The sequence below is a fragment of the Gracilinanus agilis genome, chromosome 3 (assembly GCF_016433145.1).
Source record: "Gracilinanus agilis isolate LMUSP501 chromosome 3, AgileGrace, whole genome shotgun sequence".
In the NCBI taxonomy this organism is placed as follows: domain Eukaryota; kingdom Metazoa; phylum Chordata; class Mammalia; order Didelphimorphia; family Didelphidae; genus Gracilinanus; species Gracilinanus agilis.
Window position 1 is genome coordinate 245,879,977 of NC_058132.1, and position 26,885 is coordinate 245,906,861.

The 26,885-nt window shown below is 33.4% G+C and overlaps 1 protein-coding gene across 1 annotated transcript in view; it reads left to right on the forward strand.

The window, feature by feature from the left end:
• Window positions 1–26,885, forward strand: part of LNPK (lunapark, ER junction formation factor) — a 91,527-nt gene that overhangs the window by 50,986 nt on the left and 13,656 nt on the right. Inside the window, exons 8-11 of the mRNA XM_044669773.1 lie at window positions 13,021–13,236; window positions 16,877–16,982; window positions 20,145–20,215; window positions 20,862–21,032. Of these exons, the coding sequence (XP_044525708.1) occupies window positions 13,021–13,236; window positions 16,877–16,982; window positions 20,145–20,215; window positions 20,862–21,032 (564 nt within the window). The remainder of the gene's footprint in view (window positions 1–13,020; window positions 13,237–16,876; window positions 16,983–20,144; window positions 20,216–20,861; window positions 21,033–26,885) is intronic.

Sequence of the window (26,885 nt, forward strand, 5' to 3'; positions counted from 1 at the left end):
TGGCTTAACTCAGACTCAGGACATGTATCCCTACTCTTTAGGTATTAATTTTCCTAGGGCATAGTAGCTTATGTATTTTTTAAAATAAGTAATTTCAGAGGAGATATCAGACATAGCAACAGAGACAATTTTATTGAGGCAGTATGGTATAATAACGATAGTAATAGCTAACATTTATACAATGTTTTAAGGTTTGCAAAGCACTTAATGTTATCTCATTTGATCCCAGAAATAACCCTGGGAGAGGTAGGTGCTATTAGTATATCTATTATGTAGATGATGTAACTGAGGTTATATAACTTGTAAGAATTTGAAACAGGATTTGAACTAAGGTCTTGACTCCAAGCCCAGTAATTTATTCACTCTGCGTATCTATCTATGCCACTTACCTGCCCAAAACAGTGGATAGACCCCTAGATTTGGAGTCAAGGGACTTACATTTAATTCCCAACACTGCTACTTACTTATTTGTAATATGGCTGGGAGCATGTCACTTTGTCTATGTGAGGCTCAATGATTTCCTCATCTATAAAAGGAGTTGGGTTGTTGATTCCCTAATTTTTTTTTCTAGTTCTGAATTCTTTTTTCCTGTTCTCTCATATACATAATTACTTTTCGACAAGTTTTCTTAAAACCTAAATTATTATTCCAATTGGCCCTCAACTTTTGAGTGCTATGGAATACCATTCTGAAAAAAAATAAATTTTTTTTCTGTTAAAAAATGAACTCTTCTTTCTCCTAGCTGGGAGAAAAAAATACAAAATCCTTGTAACATATATGAGTAATCAAAGTAAATTCTCCTGTTGGCCATGTCAAAAAATTATGTGTCAGGCTGCACTCTGAATCCATCACCTCTCAGGAATTGGGTAGCACTGTGTTGATCACAGTTCTTAAGTCTTTGAAAGTTGCTGTTTTTACTATGTTGTAAGTGTTGACTTCATTCTGCATCAATTCTTTTTTCATTTTTTTTTGCCCTTTCTTGCAACAAGCATTTTGTTTTAATTTTTGCATGAAAAATGTCTAAGTTTTATTAGATTTTAAGCTCAATAGGAATGTACAGTGTGGTATAGCAGACAAAAAGACTTGGGTTTTACTTCTTCAGGTCTAAGTGAAATATATTCTTTAACACTATCCAGTTTTTTCACCACCAGTTCCTTTTCTTTTTTGTTCCAAATTATACAAAACCAAATAAAACAAACATTTCTATATACAAAGAAAAATATTGTGCATAAATAAAACCACAAATCTCTTATAAGTTTAGCTTGCTTTTCTTCATATCTACATAATAAATCCCATCCACAAGTCTTCCAGCTCCTCCCCACCCTCCTTGCATCACAGAAGGTCTTTATATGGGAGACTGATATGTTCACATAAATTATTTATTTATTATTATTATATTATATTATATTATTATATTGTATTATTTTATNTTTGTTTTAATTTTTGCATGAAAAATGTCTAAGTTTTATTAGATTTTAAGCTCAATAGGAATGTACAGTGTGGTATAGCAGACAAAAAGACTTGGGTTTTACTTCTTCAGGTCTAAGTGAAATATATTCTTTAACACTATCCAGTTTTTTCACCACCAGTTCCTTTTCTTTTTTGTTCCAAATTATACAAAACCAAATAAAACAAACATTTCTATATACAAAGAAAAATATTGTGCATAAATAAAACCACAAATCTCTTATAAGTTTAGCTTGCTTTTCTTCATATCTACATAATAAATCCCATCCACAAGTCTTCCAGCTCCTCCCCACCCTCCTTGCATCACAGAAGGTCTTTATATGGGAGACTGATATGTTCACATAAATTATTTATTTATTATTATTATATTATATTATATTATTATATTGTATTATTTTATATTATTATATATATAATATTACATATTATTTTATATATTTATTATTTTATGTCTTTTATGTTTTTGCCTTTCAGTTCACTTTCTGCGGTAACATTCACAGTTTATTCTTCCAGCATTAATTCTATGGCTGTGTATAATGTTCTCTTGGTTTTATCCATTTCTCTGTTTATTATCTTGTGTAGTTCTTTTCAAGTTTCCAAATTTAAAAAAACAACTAACCTGATCATCACTTCTTATGTCACAGTAGTATTCTATGACACTCATAAACCACAACTTGTTTAGACATTCCTCAGTTGATGAGCATTCCCTCAATTTCCAATTCTTTGCCATCACAAAAATTGTTGCTCCAAATATTTTGGAACATATAGATTATTTCCATTTCCCCCCTGATCTCCTTTGGGAAACAGATCCAGCAATGCCTGGGTCTAAGGATATACAATCGTTTTAGCTCTCTGGGTGTAATTCCAAATTGCTCTCCAAAATGGTTGAATCAGTTCACAACTCCACCAACAGTGTGAGTGTCCCCATTTTTCCACATCCTCTCTAGGATGTCATTTTATCCTTTTCTCATTTTAACCAATCTAATGTGAGACATCTCAGAATTGTTTTGATTTGCATTTCTCTAGTAGTGATTTAGAGCATTTTTTCACATACTTATATATGTCTTTAATTTCTTCATCTGAAAATTGTCTGTTTATATTTTTTACCCATTTATCAATTGGGGATGGTTTTTAATAATTCTTATAAATTTGACAAAGTTCTTTATATATTTTAGATATGAAACCTCTTATCTGAGAGGCTGTGTATAATTCCCCTTCCCTCCCCCATTTTTCTGCTTTGCAACAAGTATTTTAAAAAACTACATCTCATTACAGCACTGAGCAAATTTAAAAAATATAACAACTGAAAAACAAATCTCTAAATAAAGGTATCCTTTCCACATTGCAATTTTCCCCATCAGGTTTCTGGCTTGGCCTAAGAAATTAGATGAGAATTTTTGGGGAGTTTTGTAGAAGCCACAGATGACATGCAAAGGCTAGCAGATGATGCAGAAAAAGTTTAGGAACATAGAAATATGCATAAAATATGTATAGTATTGTATAATATCACTATATTTTGCCTTTTAATACCATAGGTATATACAATTCTTTTTTAAAGTTAAAATAAGTAAAAAGTAAAAGTGTGCAAAAAAAAAACCCAACACAAACCATTAGATGACACACAAAGGCTAGAAATATAGATATCCTAAAAAGTTCAATAACTTATAAGTATGTAAAATGTGTTATGTATAATGTTACCTATATAGCATTTATTTTATTATTTAATAACATAAATTAACAGCTACACAATTTTTTTCTTTAAATTTGTAGTAAAAGAACTGTGGTTCTATTCACTGGTTTGGTGCTTGTTTATAGCTTTTTCTAGATTTAATTTAGTAAACTAAATTTAGTTACTAAATTAGTTTAGTAACATTGTAATTCCAGATTGCCTTCCAGCATGGATAAACCATGTCAAAGACCTACCAACAGTGCATTAATGTGTCTCTTCCTGCAGCCCCTTCCATCATTTCTCATTTTTCTTTTTTGTCATTTTAACCAATCTGATGGGTATGAAATAGGACCTTGGGATCTACTTTTGCTAGTTTAATGTGCATTTCTCTAATGGTGTATAGCATTTTTTCATATGCTGTTGATAGTTTGGATTTCATCCCTTGAGAATTGCCTGTTAATATCCATTGACCATTTGTCTATTGGGAAAAAGCTCTTCTTATAAATTTGAATCACTTCCTTATATGTCTTAGAAATGAGACCTTTATCAGAGAAGCACACAGCAAAGATTTTTCTCTCTCAGTTAACTATTTCCATTCTAATTTTTTCTGTATTGATTTTAAGACCTTAGAAATGCTTATAATAAAAATTCTTTATTTTATCTTCTGACATCCTTTCTTTTCTTTTGTTGGTTTTAAACTTTTCCCTATCATCAAATCTGAAAGGCAGTTTCTTCCTTGCTTCTCTAATTTGCTTATGAGACTGTATTTTATGTTTATGCTATATACCTTTTTGCAGCTTATCTTTGTATCAGGTGTGAAATGTTTGTCTATCTAGTTTGTCGTGTTCTTTCAGTTACCTTTGAATAGTATAAAGGCACTAGACATGTCACTGGTATCTAAGATATGCTCTATGGTTTTATATTTTTTTTTGTGAATTGCTTTAAAATTATATTTTTCTTTATTGGTCTATTATTGCTTCTTCATTTGATTTGAAAAACTGAAGAATACATACATGAGGGCCATTTATAAAACTGCAACTTGTGCTATTATCATATCTACTTGTAATATTGTCATAGCTTATATAGCTGCCAATGAAAACTTGGTTCCAAGTGATATGTATAGGATAGAAATTTTTCATGGATTTTATTTGTATTTATTTTAAAATTTTTAATATGGTGCTTATATGAATATTTTACTTGTTCAGATTTAGCCTGAATAAGAGTAGACAGTAGTATAAGAATCCTTTTTGAGGGAAACAACTTCTTATACAGATTTTTTTCTCTACAAAATTTTATTAGTTCACTTAGGAAAAAACAATGTTTTATAAAACTATTTCGATATAAAGGAAAAATACATGAAATTGGGTGACATAGAAAGTTACATAACATAAGGCTTAGTTGTGACCATATTGTAGAAACCACTGCCTTGAAATTATTCCCTGTTACTGTAGATAGTAGTACATAGTGAAAAAGTACTAGATTTTGAATTAGATGTTCTAAGTTTTAATCCCATTTCTCCCTTTTACTATCTATGGGACCTCAGGTAAATCTCTTAAACTTCTTGGCTCCAGTTTCCTCATCTCTACAATGGAGCAAAGAATATCCTACCTATTTTGTGGAGTTGTTGTGAGGAAAAAATTCAGTTAAACCTTAAATTGCTATATTGATGTGTCATTAATTAGGTTATTTGGCAATTATGACAAACTGTATTTAGTGCAGTGGGAGTTAAATGACTTGCCCAGGGTTACATAGATAGGAACTGAGGTCCGATTTGAACCCAAGATCTCCTGTCTGGACTTGACTATCTACTGAGCTGGCTGGCTGTATCCCAATCCCCGCCCCATAAACTTTTGATGATAATTCACTACTATAAATCATTAAATATTACCACCTTGAAGAATTAAATTTGTGATGCCCAAAGGACAATGGAAATATAGATAGGTTGTACAAGTGGCATATTAATAATAAAAAACTACCTACCAGAAGTTTAATGTACAATATAACTGAAGAGGAGAACTATGGCTAGAAGGAGATGGGCTCAATATGTAGCAAGAGAAGATAATTTGTATTTAGAGGGTGAGAGGAGGCATAGATGTTTCTAGCAAAAGAATAGAAACAGGTCAGAGAGATAGAAGAACCAGGTTTACAATGGTACAGAAGCCAAGGGATGAATATTTCCAGGAAGACACTAGTCAGTGGTGTTGAATATTCCAGAGAAGTCAGGATTAGGACTGAGAAAGAGAGACTTTTAAAAGAACAATTTTAGTTGAGTGGTGCTGTTAGAGGCAAGATTGACAGGGGGTTAAGGAATTTAACACAGTGCCTGGGATATAGTAGGGCTTTAATAAGTGTTTATTGATCGATTTTTTTTTAATGATGTACAAATGCTAATATAAATGTAGACGACTTTTTTTGAGATATTTGGTAGTGATGGGAAAGAGTTTGGTTGCTAATTAAAAGGAATAGAAACATTTGAGGAATCTTTCAATTTAAAAAAGCTTCCAGTCAAGCATCATCTCCCTGAAGCCCTTCCTTATTTTCCCCAGTTGTTACTATAATGACTTCCTAAACTACCTTTTACTTGTTCTGTACATCTGCCTCCTTATACAGCATGAAATTTGTGAAAGCTGGGCCTATTTAGTTTTTTTCTTTGTATTCTCAGCAGGCAGCTGATATTGAGGTAAAGCTGGAATCAGGCAGACCTGAGGTCAAATCCAGCCCAGACACTACTTAGTTGTCTCTCCCTAGGCAAGTCATTTGGCTACTGTCTACCTCAGTTTCCTCACCTGTAAAGGGGGCAAAATAATAGCCCAAAATAATAACCCCTACTTCCCAGGGTAGTTGTTAGGATAAAATGTAGAGTCCTTAGTGTAGTGTCTTACTCATGACAGACACTTAATAAATGCTTGTTTCCTTCCCTTTTGCTATATAGTGTGCTGCTTATCACACCATAGGATTCTTATAAATGCCTGCTGTAAATGATTAAATCCTTTCACAATATGTACCCAATGTACCTTTTCAGGTTTAATTCACATTTACTTTCCTTCCCTAAGTCTGTGGGTCAGCCAAACTATGCTTCTTCCTTTTTCTCACATATAATGCCCTATGCTGTCCCTCTCCTTATCTCTGTCTTCTTGGAAATCAGGTATATAGTATTTTACTAAGAAGAACCTTCCATATGAGGTTTTTCTCTATTCCTCAGAGCTCCTTGAGGGCAGAGATATTTTTGCTTTTGAAGTGCCTAGCAGAATGCTTGACACATATATAGGCATTCAAGAAAATCTTGGGGGGTTTTCCACCTCTCTTAAATATTTTTTCTTCAGTTACTGAAATTCTATTTTCTCCTCCCCCTCACTAGGAAAAAAATCCCAAATTCTTGCAAAACATTTTTTTTTCTGCATTAGCCATGCAAGAACTTATATGTTCCAAAATATTTGTAGCAGCTCTCTTTGTGGTGGCAAAGAACTAAGCATGTTCATCAGTTGGGAAATGGCTGAACAAATTATGATATAGGATTGTTATGGAATACTACTGCACTGTAAAAAATGATGAGGAGATTAATTAAAAAGCTTGGAAAGAAATATTTTACAAGAAAACATTATATACAGCTACAGATTTAACATTTGAAGAATAACTTGTGAATTTTTACCTCCAGAGAATGAAGTGAAAATGGAAACATGAAAGACAATTATATATACGTATCATTTTGCTGGATATGATGCCTTCTATTATGTGAGGAAAAGAGGAAGGGCCAGAGATACCTGGAAATAAATTCTATTAATAAACTTAAAAAAAAAAGGAAATACATATTTGTTGACTTCCTGTGTGAAAAGGATCTGGAGGTTAAAAACTGGTCTTAATGTTCAATAGGAGTCAGTAGTGTGACTTTGTGCCAAAAAGGCTAATGTTGTTCTAGGCTGCTTTGAGAGGTATAGTGTTTAGAACAGGAGAAATTATAATTTTCCTAGCCTTTGCCCTGGTTAGATCCCCTTTGGAAAATTGTATTCAGTTCTGGTCATATTATGGGACAGGGATAGGAACTTAACCTGTAAATTTTTTTTAATATACTGAACTCCTGAATAAGGAAATTCTGTCTACTAATTCAGATCTATATCTTCTCTGCAGGTTTTAGTGTTAGGAGGTTACCCAGAACTTTAAGAGGTTAGGTGAGTTGTCTGTATCAGAGGCAGAGAAGAACTTCCAAATTTTTGAGAGGTTTTCCTGACTTCAAAGCCAGCTCTTTATTCATTATGCCAACTTCACCTCTCATCTTAGGTAGAATATTTATAAATGGGAGCACCTTTAGAAAAAGGTGATGAGGACACTGAGAGGACTAGACAGTGGGCCATATGAGGAGATCATTTGAAGGAACTGGAGTTGCTTAATCTGGAGGAGAGAAAAATGAGGATAAGACACGAGAGCAGTGGAGCAGCCTTTGAGGTATTGTAATTAGACCTCATCTGTTCATTTTTAGAGAACAGAGATAAGAGCATTAGGGTGAAAATTTAGGTTTGATGAAAGGAAAAACTTTCTAATTCTTTGAATGGTTCAGAAGTGGAACAGGCTGCCTGAAGAGGCAATGGATTGGCCTTCACAGGAGAGCTTTAAGGATAAACTGTAGAACCTTAGTTATGGATTGAATTTGATGACAATTATACTGCTACTACTAACTACTACTATTATTATGGCTCATTACGGTTTGCAAAACACTAAGTTATCTTGTTTGGTTTCCACAACAACCCTGTGATGTGATTATTGTAGGTATTATCCCAATTTTACAGATGAGGAAACTAAAGGTTAAGTGACATCCATGATTGCACAATGTCAGAAGTAGGATTTGAACCTAGGTCTTGCCAAATCTAACACTGTTGTACCACACTGCCTTTAAGATCCATTACAATTCTTAGAATCAATGATTATATATTAAAAATTGGAAACTGTTATTCTACAGTTTTAGTAGCTATAGTTTTTCTTTTTTTCTTTTTTTCCCCCTTTTTTTTAAACCCTTACCTTCCGTCTTGGAGTCAATACTGTGTATTGGCTCCATGGCAGAAGAGTGGTAAGGGTGGGCAATGGGGGTCAAGTGACTTGCCCAGGGTCACACAGCTGGGAAGTGTCTGAGGCCAAATTTGAACTTAGGACCTCCTGTCTCTGGGCCTGGCTTTCAATTCACTGAGCTACCCAGTTGCCCCCAGTAGCTATAGTTTTTCAACTATATGGGTTGAAAGCTATATATATATGGGTTGAAAGCAAGAGGTTTTGGGGTTTGTAGTTAACTAGAAGAGAAAGTTAGTTACAGTGTCTCTCTAGCATTTTTGTTAATGGAAATCGTACTATGTCTAGTTCTAGGATATTGTTTGTAAGGTGATTAGTCCATAGAATTTGAGTGCTAGAAAAATCCTTAAATATCTAGCTCATTTCTATACTTTGAGGCAAGATTATATTCAAACCATCTTTTTAAAGGCTAGTAAATAAGGAAATGACTTCAATAAACCCCCTCACTAAGTGGTGAGATCTCCTAGTTGGTTAACTATATATTTAGAGAGCTTTGCAGTAAAAAGGGACAAATACTGTTAATCTATCACCTTAAATCTTTATTTATATGTACCGTGTTGTCAAACTCAAGTAGAAATAGGACTACTAAACAATGTAAACCACATATTAACATGATCTGTGTTCTATTTTTATTTTGTTAAATATTTTCCATTTAAATTTTATTCTGATTTGACTGCCCTCAGGCAGTATTTTTTTTTTTTAACACTTCTGATTTTCTGTTTGTCACTTGCCATTCTCCAAGGGGCTCTTTGTGCTAGTTCCAGAGGTCCAAAGGTTACAGTTCTCCGCTCTGAGAGATTTTGAGAAATTTCCAAATAGAGTCCCCAGTCAAATGCATAGTAATCCTTGGCACCAAGTTTCAATCTGGCCTTGCATCCATTCTGTAGGATAGATAGATGTTTCACCCCAGTGTTGCCCTGGGGATTCAAGATACCATGGTTCCTCCTTAAGGTCACAGATTGCATGCCAGCACTTAGGGACCCTACGGTCCATCATTGCCAGTTGGCATTTGTACTAGACTGTGGAGGTCATGTTTTTCTTTTTAGTGCCAAATACTACTGCAAAAAATGGGAAGATAATTAAATATCCTCTGGGGTGTGACATTTTGGTGTGTCAGTCATTGTCAGCTTTTCCTATATTTATCCTAAATATCTTTTGCTTCAACTCAAACTCATATTCTCACATTATCTTCAGTGAGATGGAGAATATTGATTCACAACCCTCTATGTAGGGGTGGGGAACCTTTTCTATTGAGGGCCATTGACCCACAGAGGAAAAAATCAATTGAAGGCCACTTGCAAGTAAAAAGCAACTTAATTTAGTTTTTTGTCTTAAAAGTATAAAGTGTTCAGCTCACCTGCTTTTCATATTAATGGTAAGAAACAATAAATGTTAGTAATACAACAAATAGTAAAAAAAATATGTGTCTGTCTAACTAAAGAATGAGAAAGATGGGTAAGAGAATAAGAAATGAAGATAGAAGAGATATGAGTGGGCTTTGAAAGTTCAGTAGGTGAGAATTTCTCTGGCAAATTGCTTCTCCCATTGGTTCGGCATCTCTTTGCCCAGAGTAATAGCACTTGGGGTGGGGAGGGAGAAATGGCAAATGAGATTAAGGAGAGTGCCAACTTTATCTAGCATTGGACTGAGGATTCCCCACTTTTACATAGAGCTTTTCATCTATCTGAAATTTAAAAACCATTTTCAGCCCTCTTTTCTTTTAAACAAAATTATTTCAGCTACTATAATCCTTCCATATGAGGCCCACAGCTAAAAAAGAGCATTCATCAAAGTGCTTGAATATAGTGCTAAATGGTTTATTGAGGACTACCAGATAATACTCCCAATTTTAAAAAGTGTACCATGATTTAATACAGAAAGAGTACACACAAAAAAACCCCATATACTTAGAAAAACTAGTTAGTTAAATTACAAAAAGATTTGCCCTAGGATTTCTCAAATAGCTATCTGTTTAGCATTTGCATTATATAAAGTTGTAAACATTTACAACTTTTCAGAGATACGTTGCTTAAAAATCACAAATCATATCTGTATTAGGCTTGTTAAAAAACAAAAACATAAATTTTCTTAGCTTCTAGTTTCTTAGTCTTACTTTCTAGATCTCCCATACCTTTAACATAAAATCATTCATTATTATTATATTTTTCCTTCCTCCTTAGTGCAGGTCTTTCTATTTGACCCATTATGTTTGGATCAGACTACTTCATTTTAAACTCAAAACCAACCCAAATAAGGTTCCCTTTTAATCTAATCAGCATTTTTTTTTTGTTATGTCTCCAGATTACTGATGGAAATGTTAAATTAATTCTAAGCCTAGAAAAGGACTTGAGTTTATATATTTGTCATATTTCTCTATTCTGACTGTAAACAAGTTGGTAATTAATTTTTGGGAAAATATTTATTTTAAATACAAGATTGAAATAATCAGAAGGACTTTTATTGACCACTAGGTTTTCATTTTAAATTAGCTAATGTGTAATTTCTCAAGGTATAATGAAAAGTAAAGATGCAAAAGATGGCATATTCAGAAATGATTAAATTGAAAATACTGGGAATATTTGGTAATACCAATATACACTGTGAGTGTACTTGAAAATATTTATACCTATATACCCACTGCTATCAGTCCTTTGGAAATACTGAAACTATATTTTCTCTTCTCCTCACTCCTCTGTTTACTCCCTGATAGTTTTTGCTTTTTGTATATTTTCCAAAGCAGATTTTAGAATCCTATTGCAAAATTTGTGACTTAACTGTTTTATAGAATGCCAGACATCATGTCCTTTGTTCAGTAAAGGTTAACAGTTATACTCTTCACCTTTTAGTGATGTGTGTGAGTGATGTCAAGAGTGATGCGGTTAGTTTCAGATACTGTAATATATATTCAAAGGATGATGTCTGAATAGTCTTTGCTAAAGAGATGAAAAGATGTGTCTACTTAAATCATCTTATCACAGTTTGAGAAATGTTCTCAAATATCGAAGGTAAAAATACAAGTCTGAACTACATTTTGGCAGAAAATTGGGAAGAAAGTAGATTCGGAGTTTTTGATACAATCTTTTACTGACAATTTAAATTTCTAAATATTCATGTGTCCATACTGATTTTGGAACTTTTTTTTTTTTTTTTTTTTTTGGAACTCTTTTTAAGAAACCTTAGTTTCCAGAGCATTTAATGTGCTTCCTAAATGAGTAACAATGATTTCCTTGTGGATAGAAAACATTAAATGATTGTTTGCAACTGTTTGCAGAACATGTTTGAGATAATTAATCCAGGTGGAATCTAAAATTCTCTACTTCAGATAAACATGGAAAGGTTCAAAGTATAAAAGATGGCTTGTTTCACTTGTTCAAATAGATTATGGGAGTAGTGCTTTCCATTGTCATTCTCTTTTCTTCAAATACCCCCTAGGTAAGGATTAAACTTAAAATTTATCTGATCATCCAAAATGTTCTTGTCATTTCAGTGTTTATATTTTTACTTTCTTTGCTGGAAAGTACTAATGGATTAAAGCCCCTTTCTTCCTCCTCTCAATAAATAGATACCTAACTGGAAATTCTTCAGACAAGTTAAATTTTCTTATTGTAGTATTAAGCTATGATTAGAGTTGTAATTCACTGGTGTAATTGAAAAGTAAGGAAGGCACCAATAAAAAATTGTTTTTTCCCCCTTCTGTAATGACAAGTTAAAAAAATATTGCTCTTTTATCTTAATACTTTCTTTGGCATAACTTCATACTTCAAGGAAATATTTCTACATTAGAAGTAGAATGTTTTTCTATTACTTTTAATAATTTAATAAAATTCCAATAATTTGAATGTACTCATTTTAAATTTATGATGATTTGACATGTATATAAGATTAGACAAATTCAAGGGTTACTTGGCTGGAGATCAGACCACTGACAGAATAAGATAAATACAAGTAGAAAATAGGAGAGGAAGCAACAGAGTTATGTGTATACGAAGATTTCCTAGATACTGTAAGGAATAGAAGAGATCAATTTTTGTTGAGCTTATTAAATATAATTTTTTTAGTCCTTTAGTAAACATTTATTAAGAACTTACTAATATGTGCCAGACATTGATTGTGCTCAGTGCTGAGGATACTGAGAAAACAAATTAATAGTGTAAAACATAGTGGAAGTAGCAAAAAACAGCCTTTAGATTTAAGTTAAATAGTCTTAAAGGTGCTTGGCTCTGTATAATTTGCATTGAAATGCTCATTATAAATGATTGTTATTCCTAAAAAATGAGGGGATAGGGAAGCAGGGAGGAACAGTTTTAAGTGCATCTTTTTTTAATAAAATGAAACTTTCTTAGACAAAATAACCTTAACATTTGGGCTTTTTATTAATTTTGACTGAACTTCCCCCCTTTTATCACATATTAGTAAGATTACAGATCAATCAAGAAGCTTTTATTAAGTGCCTACTATATACCAGACACTGTTAAAGAATCTTTTTATAAAAAACTTAAGACATGAATAACAACATATGTAATTGAACTAATGATTTTCTTGCATTTATTTTTAAAAGAATTGAGTATTAATATATGATCCTTTTTGTAAGTGTGATGAGAAGACAATGGGTAATTGTACTGCAGCATTAAAATGAGGATACCTTCCCTGACTTTTGATAAATTTTCTGCATAATTTTTCATAGAATCCTGCTGTTTGACCTTATAATGCCTTAATACTTGTACTTTATAATTTAAAACACTGATTGGCAAGAGTTTGTGGTATTGGTTAATTAATGTCTTGTAATATGGTATTGGTCATTAAATTGATCATATACCTGTTCCTGTCAGAAATCCGTCAGCGGACTACAGCTCAAAGAAACCTTTCTCCATCAACACCAGCAAGTCCGAATCAAGGATCACCTTTACAAGTTCCAGGATCTCCTGGTCCACAAAAGGATACTTCAGCTCCTGGTGGACCACCAGAAAGAGCTGTTGCTCCAGCCTTACAGTCAAATGTGTTACCAAGGCGTCTTGGATCCCCTGCTACTTCAATGCCTGGAATGGGTAAACAGAGCACTTAATGTTATTTACAGTTTATATTGTTTTCTCTGGTTACCAATAAAACAGGCCATTTTCAGACAGTATGGAAATGGCATTTCATTTGGAAATAGCAGAGCAGTTATCTGATTAAGCGGGAGTTCCATATTCAATTAGCCATAACTCTTTACAGCTGGCACCTTGTGATACTGAAACCTATTGCTTGAGCTCATTTAACTGTTATGGCTTCTTTGTTTAAATGGCAATAAAACTTTGCAGCATTCTGTAGTCAACAGTATAGTGTACCTTTTTATGTTCCAAGTTTAGAAAGCTCCAGATTTATATAAATCAGACATAGAAGCAACACCTTCAGAATAAATTTGTGTTGTTTTTTCCTACACCCTGAACATATTTTTTTAGCATGAATTTTGACAACTTACTTAAAATTTAATTTCAGGAAGGACACCCATACACTGTGTACAGTACTCTGTCTTCAACCATTGCCTGCTTTTTATTTTTTGTAGTATTGGAAGTTGTTTTTCAAGGTAGTGGAGTATTTTTTTTTTTGTGTGTGTGTGTGGGGATAGATTCTTTGTGACCCCATTTGGGGTTTTCTTGGCAGAGATACTGTAATGGTTTGCCATTTCCTTTTCTAGTTCATTTTACAGTTGAGGAAACTGAGGCATCAAATGACTTGCCCAGGGTCACACAGCCAGAATGTGTCTGAGACCTGATTTGAATTCAGGTCCTCCTGACTCCAGGCCAGGGACTCTGTCTGCTGTGTCACCTTGCTGCCCAATGGAGTTCCAGATTTTTCAATCATAGCTTCTATCAACTAGTGATATGTTTATAATTATTTTGTTTATTTGCATTTAAAAAAATCAAATTTGATAGCGATGGGGTAGTTCTTTTAGAGACTCCCAACTTCTAAGTATATTGTATTTGAAATATGCTTTTACGTAGTAAGTGGAATGGAGAAGTCCATTGGTTCACATTAGGTTTTAATATTAGGTTACGGACTTTGAGAAAAGTCAAAATTTTATTTTAAGTTAATTTATTCTGGTTAGATTCATGTTTGATAAATCAAAATTCACCAAAAACACTTAGTACTAACTTTGCTCTTTCAGTTGAAAACCAAATAATAGTTCAGAATAAATAACGAGCATACTTATGGTGAGTAAGAAGTGATAAGTATCTTTATCTATTGCTTTTGTGGCAATAATGTTTTCTTTCTTATCGCCAAAGAGTATGCTCATATTTTGGAAAACTGGAAAAGAGTGATTAAGGGATAAATTTGAAAAGAGCATTATTAAGTCACTCTACAATAAGTCTTTTGAGGTCTGTTGTATGAATTTTATTTTTAAAGGTAATTCAAATTTGTTTATATTTGGCATATAATGAACGCCTTATAAGGAGTATATTTTAAACCTGAATAAAAGTTCAGTGAAAAAATTTAATATGTCATCTTAATTGCTTCAGACTATCATGACATAAAAGTTTAGTGTTCAAATTGTTTTGTGGGAGAATTTCTAGGTCAGCATGATTTCTTGAAGTATACATATAGATTTTTAGACAAAATAATAACATTTTTGTTCCTAATCATTAAAAAGTAGTTATGATAAAACAATTCTGTCATGGATTCAGATACATGAATGAGAAGCTAGTTTTTAAGGTGGGAATTTTTTAACAAGTTTATATAAAAATGAAGATATTATTTTAGAAATCATGGCTTAAATTCATGAGAATATAAATACATCATCAGAGGTGTCAAAAGTTGTCTTCGTAAAAGAAGCTATGTTTATCTCTAAGTTTATGCATTGCTTTTAAAATATGAATTTTTAAAGAGATGATGAAATGATTTCTAATAAAGAAGCAAAGATTAATAATTCATTTTTTTCATTAAGTGTATTTGGTAGAAGAGAATCAATTTAACATGTATTACCACAGAGCTCCCATATGTTTGAAAATTAATAACCAGCAGGTAGTTGAGAGTTTGCCAAGCTTTGCTAAAATGACCAGTCTTCCTACAATGATTGCTTTTGATGTTTATATTAATCACTGTTGTTCATAACAGCATGAGTATGAAGATCCCTGGTTTGAGAGTTATTAGTATGCAAGTAATTGAAGAAAATCTAATGAAATATATTATTTTATGTGCTTTGGTTTCTTTGTGGAATCTTTAACCATTTGCACATAAAAGTAACATACTTGAAAGTACTAAAGTAATCTTTAAAGTTTTTTTTTTTCTCAAACAGCTTATTTGGTATGTATCCCTTTCAACTGAAATAAATAATTTCAATAATTTTATCTTAGGTAAAGAGTGATATGCTATTTGCTTTGAGGTTTAATAGTAATGATAAAGGAGTTTACTAGCCTTTATAAAGGGCTGTTTATTTTTATAAACTTATTTGGTTTATACTATTGTTTCAGAATCTCAATTGTGCCCTTTTTTCTGGAAAGTGATAACCACTAGATTTTCTTTCTTTTAGTTGTAAAATTAGTCCTATTTTTTTCTCCTTCTGATATGATACTGCTTTCCTTCAAGGCCATCTTGAATGCTTTAAAGTTGTATCAGTTGCCACCAATTTAAATATGCCATTTCTTTGTTGAAAACCTTGCACTAGTTAACCTTCTACATCCAGGATAGTGTCCTCACAGTTTCAAGCATTTCTCTTAAGGCTTCACTAAATTATCTTAACTTTGCTTGCGCTGCTTTTCCCTCTTTTCCCCCTTCCTTTTCATTCTGTCTGGCTCACAGTGGCAAACCTTACTTTCCATGGATTATAGTGCACCTTCCATCTTTTTACCATCTTTAGTTCTCTGTCAAAAACCTATTTTCAGGAAAAATTTCCTGAGAACCTGATACTGAAGATTGTTTCCCCTTCCTCATTGTGGTTTTGTGGTTATTTTATTTTTCATTATCATGAGAACATATTAGTTTTAAAATACTTATATAAAACATCAGCATACAGCATTTATTTGGTAAATTACTTAGCAATATGCAGCTCTTTGGGTCTTCCTCTGCTAGTATTTTTAAAAAAATTTAGTGTGATTTTTGTTTAGTTTAACTGATAAGCTCTTAAGGGGCAGGAGCTGTGTCCATGACTAGTTTAAATGGGATCCAGAATCATATCATTCATTAGCAGTCAATTTTGCCAATGGTATTATCATACAAAAGTTTTTATTTGTGGTAAGTCTTGATGTCTAGAGTAGATTTAATGAAAATCATTATATCGATATTTTTAAGAATTTATTTTGATTTTTATATTTAAAATTTTCATATCTAAAAGCCCATTTAGAAACATCAGAACTGATTTTTAATTTTTATTGATACATTTTTGTTTTATATGAGGCTTCCAAAGATACCCAAATGACTCTCCCACAAAGTATTTGTCTCAAAACAGTTATGTAAAACTGTTCAGTAGTATAAGTTTAACTGATAGTCCAAGTCACTTTCCTCCTTTGTAGTTTACTGACTGTAAGCTGACTTTTAAAAATGAATATCATTGGCATTTTAAACTCTCCTTTTACTTAACTACATTTATAAATTAAGGGAAATTTTTTGAGAATTGACTTTTTAGAGGGTATGAAAATTTTTTACTTTGGAACAAGCATTATTACTTACCTGCTATACTTGGTTTGATAATTTCATTTAATTCTTTGCTAGGTCTTCATCCTCCTGGTCCACCATTAGTAAGACCCATTCTTCCTCGAGAAAGAGGTGCTCTGGATAGAATTGTTGAGTACCTAGTTGGTGATGGTCCACAGAACAGGTAATATTTACTAGCACTATAGATGAAGAAGGCATTTAAATATCATGACCAGCTTTGTTTTTCCTGAATGCCAGTTCTAGAATTCTGTCACTCCTATTTACTTTAATAGTATTTTACAATCCTGGGGAAAGGGCATAAATCTAGTTGTTTTTGCCTTTTAATAATAGTACATTTTAAATTCTTTCTTTTTTCTTTTTTTGTGAAAAATCAACCCTAATTGAAGATTTTTCTTTTATTGCTTTCACTTTGATTTTAGGTACATTAGAGAAATGAAATACTTTTTATTAAAACACTTAGATCTGGGGAAATACCATGGTAGTCTTTGAGGCTATAACAAATGATGCTATACTGATTGATATTTTTGGCAGTCATGGGGATAATGAAGTATATATCTTAAGTGTTTAGGTAGCCCCAACAATTGAATTAAAAATCAGAGGTTAGATAGGATATAATATATTTGTTAAGTCAGAGTTATAGTGCTTGAATCCTTTTTCAGACATTGAATAGCTTTGTGACCTTGGGTAAATCACTTAAACTATTAATTTCAATCTCCTCTGTAAAATAGGCATAGTAGTAGGATCTGCCTTGTAGTATTATAGTGAGGCTCAAATGAAATAATGCATAGAAAGCTTTGTGCAAAGGTAAAACTCCCTAAAATCCTGGCTGGTAATATGAAATTGGGTAGGTGAAATCCATAGTAACATATTTAGGGCAGAAAAAGAAGCTTACTACCCTTATAGTGCTCTTACATTATAAAGTGCTTTATGGTTTATAAACTCTGAGGTGGATCATAAGAACTTTACTCTCCTTTTGTAGATAAGGAAACTAAGGCTTAAAACAGTAAAGTAACTTGGCCAGAGTTGCCCACATAAGTAGGCCTGTATAATAGGAGACTGTAGTCCAGGATAGGGCTTCCACTCCCTACCCCAAGGTCATCTAGTACAATCCTGTACTTTACATAGGTGAAGAACCTGAGTCCCATAGAGGTAAAAGAGATATCCACAGGCAAATAGTAAGTTTCTAGTGGAGCTGAGACTAGACTCTGGGTGCTATATAGTTCATATCTCTTTCTCTAATATCATGTTGCTTCTCTTCAACTTATATAATATATAATTGTTTAAGTAGAAATATATAAAGACTGGCAATATTTGGCATTAATTAAATTCTTAGTAGATCACTTTTTCTAATTTTGAACTCCCAGCTGTTTGAGAGATATGGAGAATTTCAAGAGTATTTGGAAGAAAGACTAAATTAATTAAATTAAATGTCTGGAAATAGGAAGCATAAAAATAAAGTTATTATCTTAAAGGAGAAAAAGCAAAGGCTGAGTATGCAAATTGGGAAGTGCTTTTAAGTTTTCAAAGGACTTTTCCAGAAACAGCCTAGTGATACAGGTAGTGTGCACATTGCTACAAAGCATACATTACCTAGAAGAAGGCTGAGGCTCAGGGGATTAAGTGATTTGTCCCATGGTCACAGAGTTGGGAAGAGTCAGAAGGGAGATTCAGACTTTGGCCATCTGATTCTAAGCTTAGAACTTTGCCCATTTCTTCACATGACTTCCAGAAATGGCCTATGAAGTACCTGAATATCTAAGATAACAGACTGTCAGCATATTAAGAATTTGTGCAGTGATGGCTAGTGTGGATGTTTCTGGCATATCAAGGGCAAAACATGAGTAGTTACATGAGTAATGAGTAAATTGAAATGAACTCAGAAAGAATATCAACAGTCAGAAGTGGTGCATTCTTTTTTTTTTTTTTTTTAAAACAACCCATACCTTCCGTCTTGAAATCGATACTATGTATTAGTTCCAAGGCAGATCAGTAAGGGCTAGGCAATGGGGGTCAAGTGACGTGCCCAGGGTCACACAGCTAGTAAGTGTCTGAGGTCAGATTTGAACCTAGGACCTCTCATCTCTAGGCCTGGCTCTCAATCCACTGAGCCACCAGCTGCCCCCAGAAGTGGTTCATTCTTGTACTTGCATCACTTTAAAATAAGTTAGTTGTTGATTTGTCTGGAATAATAATTAAGACATTGTGTTTTAGTTGAAAGAGCCAATGTTATGTAATTGGGAGGAGGGGTGGAAGAATGGACTGCGAGTCAGAAGACCTGGGTTCTAGTTCTGAATTTGACATTTATTCTTCATTCTCAGGAAAATTATTTAATCTGTCTAAGCCTCTTCTCTCAATCTTGGTAGTTGGATTAGTTGGTCATTAGTTTTTACTTTGATTCTGCGAATCTGCAAATTCTCTTGTCTCTAATCCAGGTTTCATATATGTTAAGATTCTGTGATTCTGATTCTTTATGGACCAAAGAAAGGACTTTTCAAGTTTCCTATAACTTAATTTTAATTATTCTATTTTTAAATGCGTTTCCTCCATCCCACATGATTCTGGATTTTCCTTTTTTTCACTTTCATACACTCGAGGAAAAAGACTTGAGGAAAGTGCTTTCTAAATCAAATGTAAAAGGGTTCGTTACCATGAGCTGTTGTTATGAGAAGAGATATAAAGTTCTTGATTTAAAAATGTTTGTAATCTGACTGGAGAGACAAGAAGCACTCTTCAACAGTTAATTATACTCAAATATGCAAAGAAAACAAAACAGGCTTCACCTGTTTTTTAAAGCTTTGTCAAAGTGCTCCCTGTGTGCTAACTTTGAAATTTTAAATAAAGGTCAAGAAAAGGAGACTGTAGCATAATGGATGTGATATTGGATTTAAAGTCAGAACATAACTGAGTTCAAATCCTGTGCCTGAGAATTATCAGCTCTGTGACATTATGGAAGTCACCTAATCTTTCTGAACTTCAGTTTTCCTCATCTACAAAATGGGGCTGATCATACTTGTGCACCTATCTCATAGGGTTGTTGTGAACCTTCAATAAGGTAATCTGTTTGCAGACATACTTCAAAAACTTTAAAATGTTAGATGTCACTCTTATTAAGTTAGCTGGTCATTGCATTTTTCTTATTGGCTCTTAGTTGTCTTAAGATGAGTAAAATTTTCTTTATAATTTTTTTAAAGAAGATATTTAATTTCTTGTTGTTAGACATTTAACTATGTTTAAGAGATTTGTAACAATGCTAGGAAATAGTTAACTCCTAATATTTTAGCTTTCTGTAAATCTGTAATTGATAACTTTTTTCTTATTGGCTTAGGTATGCTCTTATATGTCAACAGTGTTTTTCTCATAATGGCATGGCTTTGAAGGAAGAGTTTGAATACATTGGTAAGAACTGCTTTGGCTAGATAAGAATTAATTGCTTTTTACTTTTAGTTCTATGAAAACTTAATATAATACCACCTCATTATGGTGGCTTACTGTACCTCTGAACATATGTACTAGGCAGGTTGACCTTTCAATTTCTTTATTGAAGAAGCTGAGCTACCAAAGATTTGGACAAAAGTTACTTATCACAGACAAAGCAGAAAAGACAGCTTAGTGAGATGTACTACTATTAAATAATCATCTCTTGATTATGACATTTTAAGAGATTGTTAACGCCTTCCTCAGAGCATATATCAAAAAACTCATTCAAACCATTAGAATTATGTGCTTTTTATAGTGCTCAAATGATGAATTCAGCTATATTATTATTTGCTTATATGGTGCTGATAACACCATTACACATGTTTTATGTTTTGATTTCCTATTTGGCAAATTGTAATTTAATGTTTTCTCTACTTTTAGGATAATCTTTAAAATTAATTTTCTTAGTCACGCTTTTGTTAAAATATCTTTCTTAATATCAAAATGGTGAATATTGAGGTTAGAAGGAATAAGTAATTCTTTGTATATTTATAAACTCATTCTTGTGAATTATCCATTTCTTAAACCACAATCCCAAGAAGGTTAATTTTCTAATTCTTTGTAGCATTTCGGTGCGCATATTGTTTCTTTCTGAACCCTGCAAGAAAAACTAGACCACAGGCTCCAAGACTTCCAGAGTTCAGTTTTGAGAAGAGACCGTTTTTGGAAAGTCAGAGTTCTATGGGTCCTCTGCAACTAGGAAGTATGATTTCACAAGCGAATCAGTTGACTGAAGGTATGAGCATGTCTGCTATTTAACTTGTATTCCAAGTACATTTTTAATGCCCTTTTTAGACATATTACTGCCTATTTTTAAATTTAAGATTGGGAGAATTTGTCTTTTTTTTTTTTTTTTTAGATTTAGATTTAAATATTTTATTTTTTTAGAAAAATTTTCCATGGTTACATGATTCTTGCTTTTACTTTCCCCTCCGCGCCCCCCCCCCCCCCCCCCATTTCCACTGGTTATAACATGTGTGATCAATCAAAGACTTATTTACATATTATTGATAGTTGCATTCGTCTGGTCGTTTCAGGTGTACATCCCCAACCATGTCCGCATCAACCTATGTGTTCAAGCTGTTGTTTTTCTACTGGGTTTCCACTCTTGCAGTTCTTCCTCTGAATGTGGGTAGTGTTCTTTACCATACCTCAGAATTGTCCTGAGACATTGCATTGCTGCCAGTACAGAACTCCATTACATTCGATTTTACCACAGTGTATCAGTCTCTGTGTACAGTGTTCTTCTGGTTTTGCTCCTTTCACTTTGCATCAATTCCTTGGAGGTCTTTCCGGTTTACATGGAATTCCTCCAGTTTATTATTCCTTTGAGCACAATAGTATACCATCACCAGCATATACCACAATTTGTTCAGCCATTCCTCAATTGAAGGGCATACCCTCGTTTTACAGTTATTTGCCACCACAAATAACACAGCTATAGATATTTTTGTACAAGTCTGTTTATCTATGATCTCTTTGGGGTACAAACCCAGCAATGCTATAGCTGGATCAAAGAGCAGGCAGTCCTTTAGAGCTCTTTGAGCATAGTTCCAAATTGCTATCCAGAATGGTTGGATCAGTTCACAACTCTACCAGCAATGCATTAATGTCCCAATTTTGCCACATCCCCTCCAACATTCATTACTCTCCCCTTCTCTCATTTTAGCCAATCTATTAGGTGTGAGGAGGTACCTCAGAGTTGTTTTGATTTGCATTTCTCTAATTAATAGAGATGTAGACCATTTTCTCATGTGCTTATTGATACTTTTGATTTCTTTACCTGAAAATTGCCTATTCATGTCTCTTGCCCATTTATCAATTGGGCAATGGCTTGATTTTTTATATAATTGATTTAACTCCTTGTATATTTGAGTAATTAGACCTCTGTCAGAGTTTTTTGCTATAAAGATTTTTCCCCAGTTTGTTGTTTCCCTTCTGATTTTGGTTGCATTGTTTTTGTTTGTATAAATCTTTTTAATTTAATATAATCAAAATTATTTATTTTACATTTTGTAATTTTTTCTAACTCTTGCTTGGTTTTAAAATTTTCCCTTTCCCAGAGATCTGACAAGTTATACTAGTCTGTGTTTACTTAATTTACTTATAGTTTCCTTCATTATATTCAAGTAATTCACCCATTCTGAATTTGTCTTGGTGTAGGGTGTGAGATGTTGATCTAAACCTAATCTCTCCCATATTGTTTTCCAATTTTCCCAACAGTTTTTGTCAAAAAGTGAATTTTTGTCCCAAAAGTTGGGCTCTTTGGGTTTATCTTGCTGACATCACTTACCCCAAGTCTATTCCACTCACCCTCCCTTCTGTCTCTTAGCCAGTACCATATTGTTTTGATGACTGCTGCTTTATAGTATAGTTTAATATCTGGTACTGCTAGGCCACCTTCCTTCATTTTTTTTCATTATTTCCCTTGATATTCTTGATCTTTTGTTATTCCAAATGAACTTTGTTATATTTTTTTTCTAATTCAGTAAAAAAGTTTTTGGTAGTTTAATAGGTATGGCACTAAATAGGTAAATTAATTTGAGTAGAATGGTCATTTTTATTATGTTAGCTCATCCTAACCATGAGCAATCAATGTTTTTCCAATTGTTTAGATCTAGTTTTAATTGTTTGGAAAGTGTTTTTTGTAGAATCATATGATTCCTGTGTTTGGTTTGGTAGACAGATTCCTAAGTATTTTATATTGTCTAGGGTGATTTAAAATGGTGTTTCTCTTTTTACCTCTTGCTGTTGTGATGTGTTGGAGATATATAGAAATGCTGATGATTTATGTGCATTTATTTTGTATCCTGCAACTTTACTAAAGTTTTTGATTATTTCTATTAGCTTTTTAGTTGATTCTCTAGGATTTTTTAAGTAGACCATCATATCATCTGGAAAGAGTGATAGCTCCTCATTGCCTATTTTAACATCTTCAATTTCTTTTTCTTCTCTAATTGCTACTGCTAGTGTTTCTAGTACAATGTTAAATAATAGAGGTGACAGTGAGCATCCTTGTTTCACGCCTGATCTTATTGGGAAGGCTCCTAATTTATCCCCATTGCATATAATGCTTATTCATGGTTTTAGATATATGCTGTTTATAATTTTTAGGAAAGGACCTTCTATTCCTTATTTCTAATGTTTTTAATAGGAATGGACATTGTATTTTGTCAAAGGCTTTTTCAGCATCTATTGAGATAATCATGTGATTTTTGTTGGTTTCCTTGTTGATATGGTCAATTATGTGAATGGTTTTCCTTATATTGAACCAACCTTGCATTCCTGGTTGTAAGAGGGAGATTTTAGGTATTTATAGATATATATTTAAAGTGTGGCCTCCAGGAATCAACAATTCAGATTGATTCCGTAATTAAATTAGACCCAAGTCAGGACTGGGTTTAAGGTAGTTTATTTACAATTAGGAAGGTAAAAGGTAAGGAGATAGAGTGAGGGAGAGTCTAGTCCAGGCCTGCAGCGGTCTGGACGGAGAGAGAAGGTTAGAAGGCTAAATAAATGAGACTACAAGTCTCAAGACCTAGCAATCAAGTAGGCCGGAGCCTACATAAAGGTAGAGTTTGGAAATGCCAAGGTAGGCCTAAGGAAGTCATCCTAACTTACCCACGTGACCATTCTGAGTAGAAGCTGCCTGAGGTCTCCTCAGAGATCCTTCGGGGCCAAGTTCAAAGCGGGAACTCCCTCAACAGGAAGTAACCAATATACTTAAAGAGAAAGTGTCTCTTGGCACTTCCTGTGGGTCCACCTCTAATTCAAGTGGACATATGGCAGCTTCTACACTGATTTGGACTGCCCAAAGGGCAGTCCCTTGTTCTTGATTTGTTACTTATTGTCACGTGTGGGTAACTCATCCCCCACCCCACTGAGGGAGGCGGGGCTGATATCATAGGTAGAGTTTAGGCTATGAATGGACTAGAGCTAATTCTATTTACACATGGTATAAATCCCACCTGATCATGGCGGGATTTATAATCCTCTTGATCACTTGCTGGAGTCTTTTTGCTAGTATTCTGTTTAAGATTTTTGCATCTATGTTCATTAAGGAGATTGGTCTATAGTTTTCTTTCTGTTTTTGATCAACCTGGCTTTGGGATCAGTACCATATTTGTATCATAAAAGGAGTTTGGTAGAATTCCTTCTTTGCTTATTATATCAAATAATTTGTATAGTATTGGGATTAGTTGCTCTTTGAATGTCTGATAGAATTCACTTGTGAATCCATCTGGTCTTGGGGATTTTTTCTAAGGAGTTCTTTGATGGCTTGTTCATTTTCTTTTTCTGATATGGGATTAAGTATTCTATTTCTTCTACTGTTAATCTAGGTAATTTATATTTTTGTAAATATTCATCCATCTCACCTAGATTGCTATATTTTATTGCCATATAATTGGGCAAAATAGTTTTTTTTTTTTTTTAGTGGACATCATGATTTTATTATCTTTTTTTAAAACCCTTACTTTTTTTTAAAAATTTAAACATTTATTAATATTCATTTTTAACATGGTTATATGATTCATGCTCCTACTTTCCCCGTCACCCCCCGCACTCCCCCCACCTATGGCTGATGCACATTTCCACTGGTTTTGTCATGTGTCCTTGATCAAGACCTGTTTCCAAATTGTTGGTAGTTGCATTGGTGTGGTAGTTTCGAGTCCACATCCTTAATCATGTCCACCCCGACCCATGCGCAAAATAGTCTTTAATGATTGCCTTGATTTCCTCTTCATTAGAGGTGAGGTCTCTCTTTTCACCTTTGATACTGATGATTTCGTTTCCTCTTTCCTTTTTTTAATTAGATTGACCAGTACTTTGTCAATTTTATTTGTTTTTTCAAAGTACCAGCTTCTAGTCTTATTTATTAATTCAATAGTTTTTATTCAAAAATAGTTTTGCTTTCAATTTTATTGATTTCTTCTTTAATTTTTATAATCTCTAATTTGGTCTTTAGCTGGGGATTTTTAATTTGTTTCTTTTCTAATTTTTTAATTAGCATGCCTAGTTCATTGATCTTTGTCCTCTTTGATTTGTTAATATATGCACTTAAGGACATAAATTTCCCCTGAGTACTGTCTTAGCTGCATCCCACAGAGTTTGGTAGGATGTTTCATCATTGTCTTTCTCTTCAATGAAATTATTGATTGTTTCTATGATTTCTTCTTTAATTAACTGGTTTTGGAGAATCGTATTATTTAATTTCCAATTAGTTTTTGATTTGCCTGCCAATGTACTAATAATTATTTTTATTATATTGTGATCTGAGAAGGTTACATTTATTATTTCTTCTCTTTTGCATTTATTTGTAATGTTTCTATGCCCTATTACATGGTCAATCTTTGTGAATGTACCATCTGCAGCTGAAAAGAAGACGTATTCCTTTTTGTCCGTATTTATTTTTCTCCACATATCTATTAAATCTAATTTTTCTAGGATTGCATTTACCTCTCTTATCTCTTAATTATTTATTTTTTGGTTTGATTTATCTAGATCTGAAAGAGGAATGTTTAGATTTCCCACTAGTATGGTTTTACTATCTATTTCCTTCTTGAGCTCTGCCAGTTTCTCCTTTAGGAATTTGGATGCTGTGCCATTTGGTGCATATGTATTGAGTAGTGTTATTTCCTCATTGTCTATACTGCCTTTAATCAGGATGTAATGACCTTCCCTGTCTTTTTTTAATCATATCTATTTTTACTTTGGCTTTGTCAGAAATCATGATTTGCCACTCCTGCCTTCTTTTTCTCATTTGAAGCCCAAAAGATTTTGCTCCAGCCCTTCACCTTAAACCTGTATATGTCCACCTGCCTCATATGTGTTTCTTGTAGACAACATATGGTAGGATTTTGGTTTCTAATCCCCTCTGCTATTTTCTTCCGTTTTATTGGCGAGTTCATCCCATTCATATTTGGAGTTATAATTATCAGTTATGTATTCCCCAACATTTTAGTATCCTCTCCTAGTTTTAACCCTTCTTTTTAGACCACTCCCCCTTGTGCCCTCTCTTGATTTACTTCCCTTTCTACCACCTCCCTTATTATTCCCCTCTTTTTATTTTTTAAGGCCTAATGAATTCCCACCTCCCCTCTCCTCCCTTCCCTTTTTTGACCTCCCCACTCCCGTGCTCCCCTTGGTTAATCCCGTCTGACTTTCTCAGTATGGTTAGATAGACTTCTATATCCCAATGGATATAGCTACTCTTCCTTCTCAGGGTTGATTCTGCTGAGAGTAAGGTTTAAATATTACCTCTTAATGCTCTCTTCCTCTCCTTCTTATAATAGTATTCATCCCTTCCCATTCCCATGCCCTCTTTGTGTGTAATAGAATATCCTATTTTTCTTATTTATTTGTTTCTCTTGTTGCCATCTACTATTCACCACCCTCTTTCCCACCCACCCCCATATCATCTTAGACCATTTAGTACTCCAACCTCTCCCTGTGAATAATTCTTCTAATTACTATATTAGTGGATAGAGTTCACTACAGAGAATTACAAATAATATTTCTCCGTATAGGAATACGAATAATTAGATCTTATTGAAGCCCTTAAAGAGGAAAATTTAAAAATAAGTTTTCT